Source organism: Curcuma longa, chromosome 4 (assembly GCF_044706935.1).
Source record: "Curcuma longa cultivar G26 ecotype Majalengka, Jawa Barat chromosome 4, ITB_CL_G26_1.1, whole genome shotgun sequence".
NCBI lineage: Eukaryota > Viridiplantae > Streptophyta > Magnoliopsida > Zingiberales > Zingiberaceae > Curcuma > Curcuma longa.
The window spans coordinates 5957420-5976399 of NC_133864.1; the positions used below are offsets into that span (position 1 = coordinate 5957420).

The window sequence follows — 18980 nt, forward strand, 5'->3', positions numbered from 1 at the left end:
GAGACATATAAAATGTTTCAATTGTGAGAAAATGGGGCATTATGCGTCTGAATGCTACAACAAGCGTCGTGATGAGGCTCACCTCACTTGTGCCACCGATGAAGAGCCAGCACTGATGATGACCGTGTCCCACGAGGAGTCTCACACAAGGCGTGAGCAGCAGGATACCATTCTACTCAGCGAAGAAAGGTTCCTACCGGATATGTATCGCAATGTTAAGAAAGGAGAAGATAAAGACGTCTGGTACCTTGACAACGGTGCCAGCAACCACATGACCGGCCATCGCGAGAAGTTTCAAGAACTAGATGAAACCATCACCGGGAGGGTGAGATTTGGCGATGGATCAACCATTGAGATAATGGGCAAGGGAACGGTTGTGTTCGAATGCAAGAATGGCGATCAGAAGGCTCTCCACGAGGTATACTACATTCCGAAACTTTGTAGTAATATTATGAGTCTTGGTCAATTGACAGAAACTGGGAACGAGGTGCACATGGAAGGAGATACCATGAAGGTGATTGATAGGAGCGGGAAGCTCTTGATGCGGGTAAAGCGAACACAAAATCGCTTGTACAAGATAACCTTGAAGACATTCAAGCAAGTCTGTCTCATAGCAAGCCTAGAAGACCCAACCTGGTTATGGCATGCAAGGCTCGGACATGTCAATTTCCAGGACTTGAAGCTTTTGGGGGAGAAGAAATTGGCAGTTGGTGTGCCACTATTGCCCCAGCCAAACAAGTTTTGCGAGGTGTGTGTGATGGCCAAGCATGCAAGGTCACCATTCCCGTACCAAGCAAACTTTAGAGCAGAGAAGCCGTTGGAACTTCTCCATGCTGATATTTGCGGGCCAATCTCACCATGTACACTCGCCGGTAACAAGTATTTTCTTTTAATTGTTGATGATTTCACAAGGTGGATGTGGGTGTTTGTATTAGCAGCAAAGAATGACGCATTCCAAGCATTCAAGAAGTTCAAAGTCTTGACGGAGAACAAGACTGGGTACAAGATCAGAACACTCCGAACAGACCGGGGCGGCGAGTTTCTATCCACGGAGTTCACTCGGTTCTGTGAAAATGAAGGAATTGAGCGGCACCTCACGGCTCCCTACACACCCCAACAGAATGGTGTTGTGGAGCGCCGTAATCGCACCGTGATGGCCATGGCAAGATCTCTCCTCAAGGGTACACATATGCCGGCAAGGTTCTGGGGAGAGGCGGTTAGGCATGCTGTCTATCTGCTAAACCGTCTCCCAACTAAGGCGCTAGGAGAGCGTACCCCATTTGAAGCTTGGATGGGGAGGAAGCCACATCTTGCCCACTTGAGGGTGTTCGGTTGTGTTGCATATGTGAAAAACACAACCCCTCACCTTAAGAAACTTGACGACAGAAGTTCACCCATGGTATACTTGGGTGTCGAGGAAGGCTGCAAAGCTCATCGTCTATTTGATCCAAGGCGTGGCAAGCTACAAGTAAGTAGAGATGTCATATTTCAAGAAAATTGTGAATGGACATGGAATGCAGGTGCTAACAATGAAGAAAACTTGCCGGAGTTTATTATGTTGGATGCATCCTATTCCGACGAGCCGATTGTTGCAGCAGATGCTGAGGCAGGGGTGGAAGATGTCACACCACCACCAGAAGCCGTGGTGCCCATGACAAGAGTGTCAAGTCCATCTACACCATCATCGAACGCCCATGCAGCTACCTCATCTTCGGAATCAAATACACCCGAGTCTTATGAAGGGCCAGTCCGTTATAGGTCCCTTGCCGATATCTACGCCAACACTGAGGAAATGGTTGGTATTGATGAAGAGGTGATGATGGTGATGTCTGAAGAGCCGACATGTTACCAAGAGGCTGCAACCGAGGCTTGCTGGTACAAAGCAATGGAGGAGGAACTGAAATCTATCAAGATGAACAAGACCTGGACCCTAACTGAACTCCCATTAGGCCACAAACCTATCGGCCTAAAGTGGGTGTTCAAACTGAAGAAAGATGCAGATGGGAAAGTCATTAAGCACAAAGCAAGGTTAGTGGCGAAAGGCTATGTACAAAGACACGGCATCGACTTTGAAGAGGTATTTGCACCTGTCGCTAGACTTGATACTGTTCGAGTCATTCTTGCGCTTGCAGCAAATCAAAGCTGGGAGGTACACCATCTAGATGTGAAGTCAGCATTTCTCAACGGAGAGTTAGAAGAAGAAATATATGTCACTCAACCGGAAGGGTTTGAGGTACCAAATCAGAAAGATAAGGTGTACAGATTGTCCAAGGCCCTCTATGGACTGCGGCAAGCTCCACGAGCCTGGAACATGCGACTGAACAGGAGTCTAGAAGAGCTTGGCTTCAAAAAATGTACGCAAGAACATGCAGTATATACAAGACGTAAAGGAGAAGCAAGTATACTTGTTGGAGTATATGTCGACGATCTCATCGTGACAGGAAGTAGCACAGAAAACATCAACAAGTTCAAACAACAAATGATGGCAGAATTTGAGATGAGTGATTTGGGTCTTCTCTCCTACTACTTAGGGATTGAAGTGGAGCAACAAAAGAGCCGGATTTTACTTAGACAATCAGCTTATGCAAAGAAAATTCTATCTCATTTCAAGATGGCAGACTGCAATGCCACAAAGCATCCAATGGAACCCAAGACACAGCTGCATAAGGACTTGGAAGGGACTCCAGTTGACGCCACGGAGTATAGGCGCATCATTGGTTGTCTGAGATATTTGTTACACACACGGCCGGACCTGTCATATTCTGTCGGAATGGCGAGCAGATACATGGAGAAGCCTACAATCATGCATCACAAGGTGGTCAAACAAATTCTCAGGTATTTGAAAGGTACAATCTATTTTGGGCTTGTTTACATAAAAGGACCTCAGGAATTTGGTATATTCGGCTACTCGGATAGTGATTTAGCCGGCGATCTCGATGGAAGGAAAAGCACAAGTGGAATGACTTTTTATCTTAATGAAAGTTTGGTGTCCTGGAATTCACAGAAGCAGAAGACAGTGGCACTTTCATCTTGTGAAGCAGAGTTCATGGCAGCCACAACTGCGGCCTGCCATGCTTTATGGTTAAGGAGCCTTGCCAGCGAATTAACTGGTGTAGAGCCGAAGCCGGTAACGTTATTTGTTGACAACAAATCTGCCATAGCTCTTATGAAGAATCCGGTATTCCATGGTCGAAGCAAACATATAGATACAAGATTTCACTTTATCAGAGAATGTGTTGAAAAGAGACAGATTGTGGTTGAGTTCGTTAATACCGGAGAACAGCGAGCCGATGTATTAACTAAAGCATTGCCGGGAGTGAAGTTAGCTGCCATGCGACAACTACTCGGCGTTCATGATTTACAACCATGTCAGGATTAGGGGGAGTAATGTGAGTAAATCTTAATCCTGATAAGGTTTACAACGTTTAGTTTTTTGGATAATTTTTATCTTTCCTATTTTTATGGCTTATGTGGTTTACTTTGTATGGCTTAAGTGACGTTCACATCTTATCCCTTTTGGTGTATAAATATAACACTCCGAAGGCTGTAATTTATTCACTCATTGCAAGAATAATCAATTCGTGAAGTCACTGTCCCTCTTCGTTTTCTATTTCTTCTTTTTGCATATTATTTGTGTTTTGTGTGTGTGTGCGAATCATTGATTCTGAGCCAACACCGCACGGATTAGCGGGGTGCCGGGGAATCCGGCGTGACCACTCCGACGCTCAAGTCCGGGAAGGAGCGATAGCTTCGGATCTCAGCGCTGGTAATTGGTGATGAGGGCGAGATCATCGGATCGTCTTTATGACATATTCCCATATCTGATGATCTAACCGTGTGAGTTATCTTCTCTGGATGGTTGGGATTATGCGAGACCAAGTAGGGGGACTTGGTCTTAACTCTTGCGGCTGAGTTGCTGATCTTTGGTAAAAAGGTCAGGGTAGCGATTTGTTGATATCTACTCCATAACCTGAGGTCGAGAATGGCTGATTTGATATGTGCGGCTGGGGGGGGGCACAAGTGCTGGTAGCCTTACCTTGGCTGAGGGGTCTTCGTAGGAGCATCCCGAGCTCCTTGCGGGGGTCCTATCTGAGGGAGGCGGCGCGAAGATCAAGTTGTGAGGTAGGCCTGTGATGCCAGAACCTTGTCATGAAGTCGGCTTATGGTGTCGTGCCTTTGTTAAGAGGTAGACATATGATGCTAAGACCTTGCCACGAGGTAGGCTTATGATGCCGGGACCTTGCCATGAGTTAGGTCTGTGATGTCAGGACCTTGTCATGAGGTGGACATGTGATGCCGGAACCTTGTTATGAGGTCGGCTTTTGATGCCGGGACCTTGCCATGAGATGGGCATATGATGCTAAGACCTTGCTACAAGGTAGACTTATGATGCCGGGACCTTGCCATGAGGTAGGTCTGTGATGTCAAGACCTTGCCATGAGGTAGGCATGTGATGCCGGAACCTTGTCATGAGATCGGCTTATGATGCCGGGACCTTGCCATGAGATGGACATATGATGCTAAGACTTTGCCACGAGGTAAGCTTATGATGCCGGGACCTTGCCATGAGATGGGCATATGATGCTAAGACCTTGCCACGAGGTAGGCTTATGATGCCGGGACCTTGCCATGAGGTAGGTTTGTGATGTCGGGACCTTGTCATGAGGTAGACATGTGATGCCAGAACCTTGTCATGAGGTAGACATATGATACTAAGATCAGCTCATGAGGTAGGCACCTAAGCTCGAGCCCGGGTCATGAGGTCGGTGCTTCTATGCTTGTCACGAGAGGACGGGATTTACTCGTCGTTGATCTGAGTGTTGTAGCTCGTGGTAACCCTCCAAGGAGATTTGTCTGGGATCCGTGCGGGTCTTGCGATGCTTATGGGGGATTGGGGTATGAGCACTGCGGTCCCGAGGAGCTCGAGTGGTATTGTAAGTCTAACGCTGATCCACTAGTGAGGTTGGTTAAGGAGTTCTGAGCCAATAGGGGAGGGAGCCTGGGCATTTTGTACGAGGTCCGCGCCTACTGTGCTAAGGGAGGAGCTCGTCTCTTAGGGAGGTTGGTTTTCCCTATCTTCCTCTTGGCTTCAAGAAAATATTGCCCCGTGTCTTCTCCGGGTTTCTTCTCCTTCCTTTACGCCACGTGTTTCTACGTCCCGGGGATTATCTACGCCGGATCACCAATGTCTTCAACCTCAAGATGAAAGGGGACCTAGGGAACCCTAGCCACCTACCACGCCGCTCGCTTAGGTTGATCGATTCATACTGTTGCAGTAATCATGATTTGCTCTCTTGCTGATAAGTTTTTGTCGCAGGACAATGCGTAGAGATCAGGCTGGCGCTGGCGCTACATTTGTAAGTCTTCTTCTACGAGATCTTGTGCTTACTAGACAAAGTTTGCTCTCTTGCTAAACAGGCATGACACTGAATCCTTCTTGATTTTTATTTGTTAAATGAATGAGTTTGCAACATCATCTGCTTCAAAATCAGATAATTCAAACTTGAACATGCAAGATTGTGCACATCACTAACATGAATGAAGGATGCGTCTCAATGTTGGCTGATGATCTGTTTGCTTAAATGCTGTTCATTGTATTTCTAGTAACTACTCTCGAATTGGTTTAGACTAGCCTTGAAATAGGCAAATGCCCCATTTTAATTTCTTTGTTGAATAGGCTACTTAGTGCTTGCTCAGATGGATGAATTAAACCCTAGAAGAAAAAGGAGTTGAACACTGTGATAGGATTCCTTGAGCTGCTCTATTACACAAGTCGACCAAAGTGGCTAGAGCTTTAATCATCAAACCTAGAGTAGTTTAGGGAAAGATTTGTTGATAATTTATTCAATGTAGCCTTATCAAACCTCTCTTTCATTTTTTGTGATAAGTGGGACTTTGCATCTGACCAAGTCTCCTCCTAGTTTAATAGCCATTTTCGATCAAAATTCTCACATTAATAAGCTTACTAAACCAATGTTAGATCTTGTATCCCAAGACAAACAAATTGGATCACTGTTCTATCAGCTAAACTTGGGCACTCCATTGGGCAATGGATTGGTTGTAGACTTAGTTCAATCAATGTGAACAATCCAACTCTTAAGTTTGTTGAAGTTGGGAACACAAAGTCACAATCTAAGGCTTCGTTTGTTCACTAAATCTCTTAGATTTTATAGTGATTAGTATGATATAAACTCACGGTCATCAGAAAGTTCATGTTTTGGTTAACAAAAATATAAATGTATCTCAAGAACAATGCAACCCTGTCGGATAATGAGTCGGTCCATACAAACTTTTGAGCAAGTTACTTTATCATGACTTGAACACATGCTACATGCTAATGATGAATAATTCTAGTGGGCATAAGGTAGTGTGAGTACCGTATAGTGTTTACAAAGCTTTCGACTGATGGAAAGGAACAGATGCTTTGATGAAAGATGCCTTTTTAAAATTCTCTTAAGCATCCTTCGCTTTCCAAAGGGGGCAAGTGAACTTTTTTCTGGGGTATCTTTATCTTAGTCCAGAAAATAATTATGTCTTTAATTATTATTATTATTATTATCGTCATATTTTATCCATATTTTTGGAAGTTGAATCCAGCTGCGAGTCACAACAACTCATCAAACTCCATCGTGTTCATGAACAGGGATTTTTTTTTCTTTCAAAAAAATAAAGTTGTGGAATTGATTAGGATGAAAATGAGTTGATGAGCAACAACACTAAGATGAACTAGTGGAGATCGTCTATCTAATATTAAAAATAATAATATCTTTAATATTTACACTATTTAGGTTTAATAACTGGGCTAGATTTGAAGAATTTTTTATTGAATATTGAGAGAGTGATTTTGAGGGTTAATTTTGTTATTTTAGTTATAAATGAGAGTGAAACATTTATATATTTAATAATGATGACAGTGGAAAATTATTACTAGATACCAAAAACTCTATTCACGCCCACTTTTTAATCTTTTTTATTATTTTCTTTGTTTTGATGCTGTTGTCTTTTGAGTTAGTCCTTTCCTTGACTTTGGCATAATATGGTGTCCTTTTATGTGGCATGCAAATGCAATTTGTTATTTTGTGAAATGGATAACAATCAAATATTGTTTTTTTCCTACAACAATTTTTTTTTTTAAAAAAATCAAAATTGTTGTGTGCAGGCGGACTCTACGAAGAAATGCTCGACCCGTTTACTTCTACTTCTTTTTCCGTTGAAAGGAGTGAAGCGGAAGTGACAAACATAAGGTTAAGCATTTTAATTAAATATAAAATAATGGTAAAAGTTGCTTTTTTGCCGTACGTTAAAATCTCAATCTCAATTTTCTTGGCTTAGGCCCCAAGGGAATATTATCATGCATCAAATACTTGCAAACATGTCATTTAGTATTTAATCTCACTTTCTTTGACTAATCATTGCATTTCGTCAAAGAAAGGGGGTAAACTTTTATACTGACGAACACTATTTTTTCTTTATTTTTTTTAAAAAATAATAATAATAAATGCCTTTTTATCTCCATTGATGCGGCCGCACCTCCACTTGCTCTGCTTCCCCATCGTCATTCACAAGACGACGTACGCTGCGGCGGACGCCTCGATCGCCATGGACGTCGAAGGTCGGGACCTCGCACGCCGCCGCCACAACGGCGCAGGCGCCTCGGCTGATCCACCTCCCGCCGCCATGAGCAAATCCCTGAAGCGCGCACTCGTCGCCCTCAACTGCGTCCTCATGGCGCTCGGCAACACCGGCGGGCCCCTCATCTCCCGCCTCTACTTCCGCGGAGGCGGCCACCGGCAGTGGCTCGCCAGCTGGCTGGAGACCGGTGGGTGGCCCCTGCTTCTCCTCCCTCTCATCTGCTCTTATTGCTACCGCCGCCGCCGCAGCCGCTCTCCGATGAAGCCCAAGTTGTTCTTCCTCACGCCGCGCATCTTCCTCGCCTCCGCCGTCCTCGGCCTCCTCACCGGCGTCGACGACTTCCTCTACGCCTACGGCCTCGCCTTCCTCCCCGTCTCCACCTCCGCCCTCCTTATCTCCACCCAGCTCGCCTTCACAGCCTTCTTCGCCTTCCTCATCGTGCGCCAGCGCTTCACCGCCTACTCCATCAACGCGGTGGCGCTGCTCACGGTGGGCGCCGTCATGCTGGGACTCCACGGCAGCACCGACCGCCCCGCCGGCGTGAGCCACGCAGGGTACTACCGCGGGTTCACGCTCACCCTGGGGGCGGCGGCGCTCTACGGCCTCGTCCTCCCCCTGGTGGAGCTCGTCTACGCCAAAGCGGAGCAGGCCATCACCTACACCCTCGTCATGGAGATGCAGCTCGTCATTGGCTTCTTCGCCACCGCCTTCTGCACCGTCGGCATGATCGTCAACAACGATTTCCAGGTTCATCTCGAAGTCGAATTAAATTAAATCTTGCAATCTCCACTCGAATTCAAAACCCCACAAATTAAACTACGAGTCTCGATCGCAGGCAATTCCGAGAGAAGCGAGGCACTTCGATCTCGGCGAGGTGAGATACTACGTGGTCCTGGTCTGGTCCGCCATCTTCTGGCAGTTCTTCTTCCTCGGCACCGTCGGAGTCATCTTCTGCGTCAACACGCTGCTCGCCGGAATCCTCATCGCCGTCTTCATTCCCATCACCGAGGTGCTCGCCGCCATCTTCTACCACGAGAAGTTCACGAGCCAGAAGGTGGTCGCCCTCGTGCTCTCCCTCTGGGGCTTGGCTTCTTATTCTTACGGAGAATACATGGAACAGAAGGAGAAGGAGAGGAAGAAGAAACAAAACTCCATCGCTGTTACTGATCAAGCCACATGATCTCAATAAAAATGGTTACTAGATTGTTTTGTGTTGTGTTGTGCTTAATAAAAATGTTTTTCTATCCATGAAAATATTAAAACAAATCAATAACCAAAATTTAAAGATCTTGATAAATAAAAAAAATATTAATAAGTTTTATTTATAAAGGAAAATGTTTTTAGACATTTTTTGATTGAATTAAACAGTAATATAGTGGCGCATCTATCCTGTACAAAAATGATGGCTACAAATTAAAGAATAATTTGTGATGGTGAAGAACCAACATTTGGCACGTCAGGAATCAAAGTTCCATTTCCATTAATATGTTCCATCTCTGTCTCATTTTAAATTATTTTTAAAAAGTTTTACAATCATTAAAATATTTCTAAAATTGTATTTAATGAAATTTTTTTTGCATGATATTGTCAATATTTTGGTAGATAATTTTTGTGTGAAAACTTTAGTGGGTGATTTTGAGAATTTTAAAACTCCGTGGTCATTTTGCAAAAGTTAATCAAATTACAGGGCTTCACCAGATATTGGCACACACAGTCTGTCACGCACGCACTCGTCGTACTCGCCGACTTGCTCATCAAGCGAAATGGAGCTCTCGGCGCCTCCCCGTGGCCTCCTCTCACTCCCCCACCTCCGCCGCCCCGTCGCCGTCGCCGCCCCTTCTCCCCTCCTACTCCTTCACTCCCCATGTCCCGTTCCGACCAAGCTCCTTCTTTCGTCCCGCTCCTTCGAGCCCAAGCCAGGTTCGTCGCCCTGTTCTCTGTCTAATCCCTCTCTTTTCAGGGGTTTAGTCTTGTTGTTCTTGATGGCGCCTCAAATCGATTTGATAGACGGTTGAAGTCCTATAGACTTTCTTGTACTTGACTTGCGATCCAGGATTTCGCAATTCTGGGGCATGCCCGCTGCAGGTCGCCGTCTCCGACGAGGAGACATTCACGTCCGACTTGGTGGACGATGATGCCACGAAGAAGGCCGAAGGGCCTTCCTTACTCATGAACTCGAACCCAGGCTGGAAAGATAATCTGGATGGCAGTGAAGGGGTTGATGAATCTGCTGATAGCCCTTTGTCTAGGCTCAACATCAAGGTACGTGTATCAGTTCTAGGGTTCTTGTTTCGTACCGGAGTCGTTGATTAATTCCTAGTTTAACTATTTCGTTATGCCTAATAAATCGGTTAATGTTAGTGGATCAATGGTATTAACTTTAGGTAGAACGGTAGATTTGTTAGCTTGGCATGCTCGTGGGGCTACGATTTAGTGAAAACAGACAATGATAGATGTGCATGGAGTCTGAAGATAATTTAAATGAGTAGTATCGAATCATGTTAGGAACTTCCATGAAGGAACCTGCTTAGGTCTGGTGTGCCTTTGCCAACTCCATCTTCAGCATAAGATTGGTCCATGGTCTTCTCTCGTTTTCACCACTGTAAGGTATTTAAATCTGATGAAGTATCTAAATGTGAGTATCAGATTAACAGCAATGAATGAAGTAACATTCTTCTTGCTTTTCTTGATTATACTTATTCAGTGTGGAAAGTGGCTAGTATATTGTGCACCGCAATTGCTCACATGGGTTAGCAGCAAATATTTGATGTCATGATGTTAACAAGCTGTACACATTCTTGTTTTTTTAACTGGGTTCTTTTGTAATGAATTGAATGGTTGTTGTCTTAATGAAAATTCAGAGCTTAGTTTCTCTATTGTTGCTTGTTTTTTCATTTCAGTTATGTCCTATCAACAGTTTGTCCTCAAACTCACTTTCCCTGTGATATCTCTCAGGATAACAAAGTGTTGGTTTTTTTTTGTACGGTGATAACGGGTTGCTCCCTTGCTAAAATATGTTTTTGCTTATATTGGTGCCTCATTTCTTTGTGGTGTTGGTCCAGTTTGTGCTTGTGTAGATCAGTTCTTGTTTGATAGATGAAAATATTAAGATCTGAGATCCAAGCAAACTATATTCATCTGATTTTTCCAAAAGGCCACAATTGAAATAAGCACATCAAGAGAAAAATATGTTTTTTTTTCTTTATCTACAATTTGCATGACCTTTTGATTTTCAGATGCCATTTAATGTTTCTTCTATTGGAATGAAGATTTTGTACAGTTAAACAGACTTCAATTGTAACTCGATAGGGTTTGCACAGACTATGAAATCCTGATTCATTATGCTTGATGGATGCCGGTTGTAGTTACTAAATGCGATTTCAGTAGGAATTTACATAACATTATATTAAAGAAACAATGAGTTAACAACCATTGTCATGGATTTATGTGTATCCATATCTTCCATAGCCACCATTTTAAATCATTTACCATACAAAATGACTTGAGGATTTAGGAAATGACATTTGTCAATAATAGAAAGTTAAGGATTTAGGAAATATTGCTTCTACTATGCTTTGGCTTTAGTTAAAATTTTGAGAAGAACTTGTACAATTATGTTTCACTATTTCAAAGGTATGAACTGCAAACTATTTTTCTTGGCCTAAGTGTTCTATTCGGGTAACATACAAACTGCTGGCACATATTCCAGTCTGCAAAATGCCCTATTTTATGAATCTGACCTTTGGCCTAGACTTTAGAGATACAAACCATATCTGTCCTTATGGCATGGTTATTTTAGAAGAATGCATAGTGGAAATCCAGTTAGATTAGCGAACTAACTCATTAATTTGTGAGGCTCAATACCGACTAAATATTTGAGCCCAAGTTATTAGTATCTTACTCATTTAAGCTTATAGAATTTCTTTATTGTCTCATAACCCACCATGTGAGACTAAATCAGCGTGTCATAATTTTCTCAACTTTCGGCTTAATGTCCCAAAGTTCAAATTCCAATTCACGACCCATTTTCAACACTATTGGTGGCATATGATGCTCAATGGTGGCCACAATGTTGCACAGGCAACAATTTCCAACACTTTACTATGCTTATGCGTAGGATTAGTTTTGCTTTCATATTAATTGTTATAACCTGCTCTTAGAGGAGAGTAGATCATATCCTAATCATGGTAAAAGATTCGAAAATGCTTTGTCCTTGTTTTTCAAAATCCTTGTACATTCTATTGTATGGCACAGATGGATGCTGAAGACACTTATCCCATCCTCTTCTTGGGAGTCAGTTCTCTTGTCGCACTCTGGATTTCGTCTGCTGTTATTTCTATACTCGATTCAGTCCCTGTGGTATACTTTCCATGACAAGTTAAATCGAACAAACTAGTTCCAGTATTACCAGACTTATTCAATTGATCCAAACTACCTCACGAAACAGGTCCCTAAGGTTCTCGAAGTTATTGGCCTGGGCTTCACCATCTGGTTCACCTCGCGATATCTTATCTTCAAGGTGCATTTTCTTTTCCCTTTAATTTAACCCCTCTTTTTCTCCAAATTCTGAAACCAGTTACATAGTTATTGTTCTCGCCATAAATTTTCAGGAAAACAGGGATGAATTTTTCTCGAAGCTTCAAGATACCAAGGAGAAAATATTAGGCCCTAGTGATGAATGAAAGAACGAGATGGTAATACATGCTTCGACCAATCTGGTAAAATGTTTCTTTTGTGGAGTAGATTCGTAGAAGTTTTGATATGCATTTCATGAGTCTGTGGATCTTCAAAATGATGATGAAACAGTGAGAGGGCTTTTATGTTACTAAAGCTCATCGAACCCCCTCCGAGTGCAAGGTGGCTTTTATGTCGTTTCGACTACATCTACTAGTTTGATTCCTTGTTTTCGCGAACCTGCATAGTCACTTGGATGGTGTTTCTAAAGCAGGGTGAGGATTGGTTTAACCAGGTAGCCCAGGAACTGGAGGTCCATCGGTGCATTGGACTATTCTCAGTTCAATTGAATTTGGATCGATCCGATCGAAAAAAAACTGGATTCAGTTCCAACAACAGATTTTTGAAAATGTGTGCTTGTTAACATGGTTGAACTCAGACTGAAAAATTATGCACCATCGATTAAATCAAAATTTCAACTTACAAACACTTAAAAAAAAAAAAAACATGATGCTCAGCAATCAGCGTGCGATTTCCATTGGAGAATTGAGTAGGCCCATTTGTAGGTCCAATAAACAAATAGGCCCATAAAGATAAAATATGCACAATACTCCTCTTAATAAGTTGAATATCAAGAAGCAGCCAAATCCTTGGTAGGTTGTGGCGGTGGCCACATCCCGAGCGTTTCTGCCGCGGGTGGAAGAAGTTCTTCATCCCCATTTCCACTCGTCTTCTGCCGATATGGTCTTGGTTTTGGTTCTCGGACTGCAATCTCCTCCACCCTCTGCCACCTCGATGAGCAGCTCAGCTGGCTGGCGCTTCCCGGTTCTCGTCGGAGGGCCGTCCGAGGTCGGGCACAGACCTCGTGTTCGGCTCTTCAAAAACGACGCCGGTCCCTCAGTACCTTCCAAAGGTTCCGCTTTTGACCTTCAATGCTTGTTGATTCTGGTAGTGTTGAATTAGAGTTGTTGTCATGGCCCGAAGTGTCGGATTTATGAGTCTTGGAGGTTAGGGGAAAGTCTAGGTGACGGGTTTGAGGCTGTTTACTATAGCTTATGCTCGATTACCAGTTTCCACCTCTTTCGCAGTCTCAGTCTGCACCTTGTTCTTACTACAGACGTAACATCTAAGGATGTACTGCCACTGTAACTTAATATCTCAGTTTTGTTTTATTTGCATCTATTCTGTGTTATGTGCTGTTAGCAATCTATATAGTTTTAGCTTTTTCCATAACAGTGTGAAGTAATAGCTGCCATTTTATTGCATTCTATCAATTTCTTGAATTTCTATAGCTGTCTTGGAAACTATTAATTGTCGGGGAAAAAGGGGTTTCGATACTTTAGTTGGTTCCCAAATGATTGCAGGACTAAGAGACCACTTGGGGAGAGCAGCTTTCAGAGTTTCCAAGAGACATGCGGGTGCTTTGGCGATCTTTGCAGCAACTCACTTGGGGTTCTTCCATAGTCCATTATCTGGTGGAAATGGAGTTAAATTCATTGCTCAAGCATCAGGAGGTGAAGCAGCATCTACATCTTATACATGGCCGGAGAAACAGGTCAGTACAACTATACCTGATAGCTTGTCTGTAGGTCCATGTAACTCACAAAGTGTTGGTTAAAACACATAAAATAAAATAAAAATATTTGGGACATGATCGAGAATAATCAATTTATGATTTTCTTTATTTTAAAGTGTGTGTATATATCTATATATATATATATATATATATTTGCCATTATCAGATTGGAGTTGCTTAAACTTGTTTTTTTTTAAATTTTCTGAGATTTAAAGACCAAAAACAAATCCGAGATTATCAATTTTTTACATTCATGTCTCAGACTCAGTTTGATGATGTTTTTTCTTTAAATATAGTCGTTTTCCTTCTTCAACTAATTAATATGCTATCATTCAGAGACCACGAATCTGCATTTTGGGTGGTGGATTTGGGGGACTATACACAGCTCTTAGGTTGGAATCTCTTGTCTGGGAAGATGACAAAAGACCTCAGGTAGGCTTTCAGTTACTAAATTGTGATGCCTAATGTACTACCGGTGTCGTGATATGGTTACCTTTTTCTTTTATATTTTTTGTTTGTTTGAAGAAACCATACTATTAGCCACATTTTAAATGCTAACTATATTGGTTTATGTCAGGACTTTAGACTGGGCAGTTTCTTACTTTTTTCTCGTGTTACATAATATAACTTTCGACCTTTCAAATATCTGGAGGATTTGGCTATAGAAAAGCTTCCTTATGAGAAAGATCATGAGAGGTTTAGAGAGTTGATTATGATGTGTTCATAAATGTAAAAGAATGGGTTGTCTTCTGGTGTTTTTTAATCCCTTAACCTAACGTTTCAGGTTGTGCTAGTAGACCAGTCTGATAGGTTTGTTTTCAAGCCGATGCTGTATGAATTGCTATCTGGAGGTATAGATATTGTGGCTCTGATGAAATGTTTTTTCCTTATATATATGACACCTAATTTGTGCATCATTGTGATTTCTCGATTACTATCATATGGCAGAAGTAGATGCATGGGAAGTAGCACCTTTATTTACAGATTTGCTGAAGAGTACCAGCATACAGTTCATCAAAGATAGAGTAAAGTTGTTACACCCTTGTGATCATTTGAATCAATCAACCCCTGATCATGGAAGCACATTATCTGGAGGAACTGTTCATCTCGAAAGCGGAGTTGTCATTGAATATGATTGGTATATTATATTCCTCTGTTACAAGACTCATTTATGGAAAGAAAAGTACCATTTTTGTTAGTCTATGTTTATGCTAAATTTTACATGCTTTCTTTATTAATTATTAGTCCCTTGCTGACCCTTGAAAAAAGAACTGTCATCAACACTTGTTCTAATCTCTAAGAAGCCTAATTTCATCTTTTAAACAGAAGCATTCATTTCAGTCTATCCCTTGTACTAGTCTGGTGTAGTTGCTGACATGATGGAATTATCATGCCTTTGTTCTTCTGTTTATCTCTTGCTGACGCAGCATTTCCTTTCTACTGGGCAGCCAGGGTGGTCCTAGCTTTAGGAGCTGAATCTAAATTGGATGTTGTTCCTGGATCTGCTGAATATGCCTTGCCATTCTCAACCTTGGCAGATGCTCTTGTAAGCTCCTGTAGGGTTTATGCATGTTACTTTATGTTAATTACATATAGCATTCCGGCTTCTTGATTAATTTATCTATTTGCAGTATCTACTAGATTAAGGTAATACTTTGTTCACTTAACAAAGAATAGACCATAGTATGAAGATTCTTGAACACTGTTTAAAGTTGCATTCACAAAAGTAGCTGTTATTTCTTGGACTGATAAGTAACTATAATTTCTGACTGGAAACAAAAATTTTCAAATCTTCAAGATGCAGATAGATTTCTGGATTTTTCTGCATCAGGTATAGCCTTGCTCTCCTGTTTGAGTGCTTGTCATTTCTTCTAATTTTTTCTGCTTGTTATCTTAGTCTTAGACACCAGGAAAGCAAGGATCATGATGAAGTTGTCAACAGAAGAACTATTTATCATTCTTGTGTCATCTGACATAATGGTACCAACTGCCAATTGGACAATTATCTTCCTGAGTAAAGACAGGCAAATCTGATTTGAAACTGTTCATATCTATCTTTGTAGGGCCACTTGCTGTATATATATTAATGAGTCTTGGCTTCATCCTTGCTCTTATACTTGAACTCTTGTTTGATCCTCTCTTATTCTGTCTGACACTGACACTGACACTGACACTTAAGTTGACATTTGGCATCCTATTGATCACTGATTAAAAGTCATCCAAATCTGAGTAACATAGTTACATACAATAGATTTCTGTTCACGAATCCTGTTTTTTCTTTGTACATCCTGTATGTAACTTCTTTTCTTTCTGTGCTATAGAAAGTTGATGAACGTTTGAAGAGTTTGGAGAGGAAGAGATTTGGAAAGGATTGTTCTCCCATTTCCGTGGCTATTGTTGGTTGTGGCTACTCAGGAGTGGAGTTAGCAGCTACTATCTCAGAAAGATTAAAGGATAAAGGAATAGTTCAAGCAATTAATGTTGAAACAACTATCTGTCCTAATGCTCCTCCTGGAAATAGAGAAGCTGCACTAAGAGTAAGATTTCCGATTGCCTTCTAAATTATTCATCTTTTTACTTATTTTTTGGTAGTTGTCTGCATATTACATTTTTTGACTAGTTGAAGAGGCTTACTACTGGCAGTAGCTTTATCAAGCCTAAGATTTGTATTTGTTAAGAGTGGCTAACTAGTAATGTGTGTGCAACGAAATTACCTGAACATTTTTGTTTTTCTTATTATATCCTCATTCTATGCGGGGCAGCAGTAGTGACCCAATTCTCCTTTTGCTAACTTACAGTCTCATTCTCTTGGAAAGATTTTACCTTATGGTGAATATCATGAACTAACCAGTATATTGGAGAATTGGACAACTTGCACAACATTGTGTTCTTGGTCTAGCTTGCCACATGTTTGAGATGAAAATGTTTTGATAAACTACAATCGATAGCACATAGATTTTCTTATCTGGGAGGAGTGGAGTCAATGTGAAGTGGGGTCAATTTACCATACAAAAAATCTGAAACTATGAATAATGAATAGAATGATATCCAAATTATAATTTGAACTTTAGACCAATTTTATTTTAGAATTAGGAACTATTTGTGCATCTATGTTTCATATCAGCTCACAATATATTAGAGCCATACAGTATTACTAAGCTCATATGTGATATGTTTAAAATCGATATTCCTAACTATGTTATCGCCTAAAATGCATGGTGCACAAGCCCATCAGATGAAAAGATAAAATTTGAACTATGTAATATCATTTTTATTACATAAATTTGAAAACTTACTAGTTTCTTCCTCATAGAGTGTAAATGAGTTGGCACTGACTAGAAGACCCTTTGTGTGAACAGTGGGGTTCATATTTCATGTACTGAAGGGCTGGCTTCCTGTGCAGATGATCATATGAGGACTAAATTGGCAGTGTCCTTGTATTTGCGATTAATTGTAAATAAAACAAGTGTACTTGTATGTTACAGATTCTTCAATCTCGGAATGTCCAGCTTTTCTTGGGATACTACGTAAGTTGCATAAAAGAGACTTCAAGTTCTGAAAATTTGACTAAGGAGACAACACCCACAGAAGTAGGCAGTGGTGGCGGTTCAACTGGTGGTGAGAAATTCATTTTAGAACTTCAACCTGCTCAAAGAGGCCTTGGAAGTCAAATTCTTGAAGCTGATTTGGTGCTGTGGACGGTAGGATCTAAACCTCTTATTCCACAGCTGACATCGACTGATTATTACAGTGGAATCCCGCTGAATGGAAAGGGACAAGCTGAGACCGACGAAACTCTCCGTGTAAGAGGACATCCCAAAATATTCGCAATCGGAGATTCATCAGCTCTGAGAGATTCTTCTGGCAAAATACTTCCGGCCACCGCACAAGTACCCATTATCATCTGTCTGACTCATCATCATCTGATAACCAATGATCTACACTAACTGTAAATTTTCTCAGGTTGCTTTTCAGCAAGCAGATTTTACCGGTTGGAATCTCTGGGCCGCCATTAATGGTCGGCCTCTGTTACCATTCAGGTTTGTAACCAGAATTTCTTTCTTCTTCATTGTTGGTGTGCAGATTCGTTACTATTTCACCTTTTAATTTCTGATGAACACAGCTTTTCTTTCGACATAACCATCCACAGAATCGCTTCTTTGTTTAGATACATATCCTTGAAGTTCAAAACCAAATCACATAATTCACACTTTGCCCTCCCTTTTAGGTTCCAAAACCTGGGTGAGATGATGACTTTGGGAATGAATGATGCTGCCATCTCACCTAGTTTCATTGACGGACTCACCTTGGACGGTCCTCTTGGTCATGCAGGTCAGCATCACTCTCGAATCTTCTCCTTCGTTTGCAGCATAATCAATAATCGACAACAATTGAATGAAGTCAGCTAACTTTGCAGCGAGGAAGATAGCGTACCTGTTCCGAATGCCGACCGATGAGCACCGGTTGAAGGTCGGTGTGAGTTGGCTTGCCAAGTCTGCCATCGATTCTATTGCCATGTTCCAGAGCAGCATTGCCAGAGCCATTACAGGCTCGTAAACTCAACCAACTTTCCTTTCGTTTTTTTTTTTTTGTTGTTTTAAATTCTCGAACAAAGTGTTTCTCTCATCCATTAGAACAACTCTTGAACATGTAAACAATATATTGCTATCATCATTACAAGCTAAAGCTGTGTTCTTTAGAAATTCCATCCTATATATTGTTAGTTGATATGTTTACGTAAAGGATATCTGTATCTTGTAGTAGGTCATGTTAATTGTGCAGGGTGGATTAGTTAATTAAACTATATCATAAAATCAAGTTGGAAACTAATTAGTAGTACTGTAATTTCTTTTTTTTCCCGTTAAATACAATATTTATAATTGCATAAACCTAATATGTACTGTCACGGGCACCTTTCGTGACAGTGTTTTTTTATACCAATTATTATTATTTTTTAAATAAAAAATGAAAATAAATTAATAAAAGAAAATTAACCTTTGTCGTATCATCTGTTCATATTAATTAACAATTTCTACCCCCAGAATCAATGCTTTCTCCGTATGGCGTACGGTAGGTGATCCGTCTACCTAATATTAAA

General features: G+C 41.4%; 3 protein-coding genes across 3 annotated transcripts; all 3 read left to right on the forward strand.

Moving 5' to 3' along the window:
- The first annotated feature begins 7503 nt into the window (after positions 1–7503).
- LOC141827685 (purine permease 3-like) lies at positions 7504–8850 on the forward strand. Its single transcript, XM_074714994.1, has 2 exons — positions 7504–8379; positions 8468–8850. Exons 1-2 carry the CDS (start codon positions 7519–7521, stop codon positions 8810–8812), a joined length of 1206 nt encoding a protein of 401 aa, XP_074571095.1. The 5' UTR covers positions 7504–7518; the 3' UTR covers positions 8813–8850.
- A 512-nt stretch (positions 8851–9362) lies between these two features.
- On the forward strand, positions 9363–12573 carry LOC141827722 (uncharacterized). The gene is made up of 5 exons (XM_074715040.1): positions 9363–9552; positions 9686–9894; positions 11887–11991; positions 12080–12151; positions 12243–12573. Exons 1-5 carry the CDS (start codon positions 9396–9398, stop codon positions 12312–12314), a joined length of 615 nt encoding a protein of 204 aa, XP_074571141.1. The 5' UTR covers positions 9363–9395; the 3' UTR covers positions 12315–12573.
- Positions 12574–12978: 405 nt separating this feature from the next.
- Positions 12979–18585, forward strand: LOC141827721 (alternative NAD(P)H-ubiquinone oxidoreductase C1, chloroplastic/mitochondrial). The gene is made up of 11 exons (XM_074715039.1): positions 12979–13219; positions 13671–13861; positions 14219–14314; positions 14667–14733; positions 14831–15020; positions 15335–15428; positions 16204–16419; positions 17368–17772; positions 17846–17922; positions 18111–18214; positions 18300–18585. The coding sequence occupies exons 1-11, from the start codon at positions 13048–13050 to the stop codon at positions 18437–18439; spliced, it is 1752 nt and encodes a 583-aa protein (XP_074571140.1). The 5' UTR covers positions 12979–13047; the 3' UTR covers positions 18440–18585.
- Positions 18586–18980: the final 395 nt, after the last annotated feature.

What these genes read in the sequence shown, in the direction of transcription:
- LOC141827721 (XM_074715039.1), top strand. Translation starts at nt 13,048, where the DNA reads ATGGTCTTGGTTTTGGTTCTCGGACTGCAATCTCCTCCACCCTCTGCC. An exon ending in AAGATGACAAAAGACCTCAG is followed by an intron (nt 14,315 to 14,666) that starts GTAGGCTTTCAG and finishes CTAACGTTTCAG; the next exon opens with GTTGTGCTAGTAGACCAGTC. An exon ending in CGGCCTCTGTTACCATTCAG is followed by an intron (nt 17,923 to 18,110) that starts GTTTGTAACCAG and finishes CCTCCCTTTTAG; the next exon opens with GTTCCAAAACCTGGGTGAGA.
- LOC141827685 (XM_074714994.1), top strand. Translation starts at nt 7,519, where the DNA reads ATGCGGCCGCACCTCCACTTGCTCTGCTTCCCCATCGTCATTCACAAG. An exon ending in TCGTCAACAACGATTTCCAG is followed by an intron (nt 8,380 to 8,467) that starts GTTCATCTCGAA and finishes TCTCGATCGCAG; the next exon opens with GCAATTCCGAGAGAAGCGAG.
- LOC141827722 (XM_074715040.1), top strand. Translation starts at nt 9,396, where the DNA reads ATGGAGCTCTCGGCGCCTCCCCGTGGCCTCCTCTCACTCCCCCACCTC. An exon ending in CTCCTTCGAGCCCAAGCCAG is followed by an intron (nt 9,553 to 9,685) that starts GTTCGTCGCCCT and finishes CTTGCGATCCAG; the next exon opens with GATTTCGCAATTCTGGGGCA. An exon ending in TGTCTAGGCTCAACATCAAG is followed by an intron (nt 9,895 to 11,886) that starts GTACGTGTATCA and finishes TGTATGGCACAG; the next exon opens with ATGGATGCTGAAGACACTTA.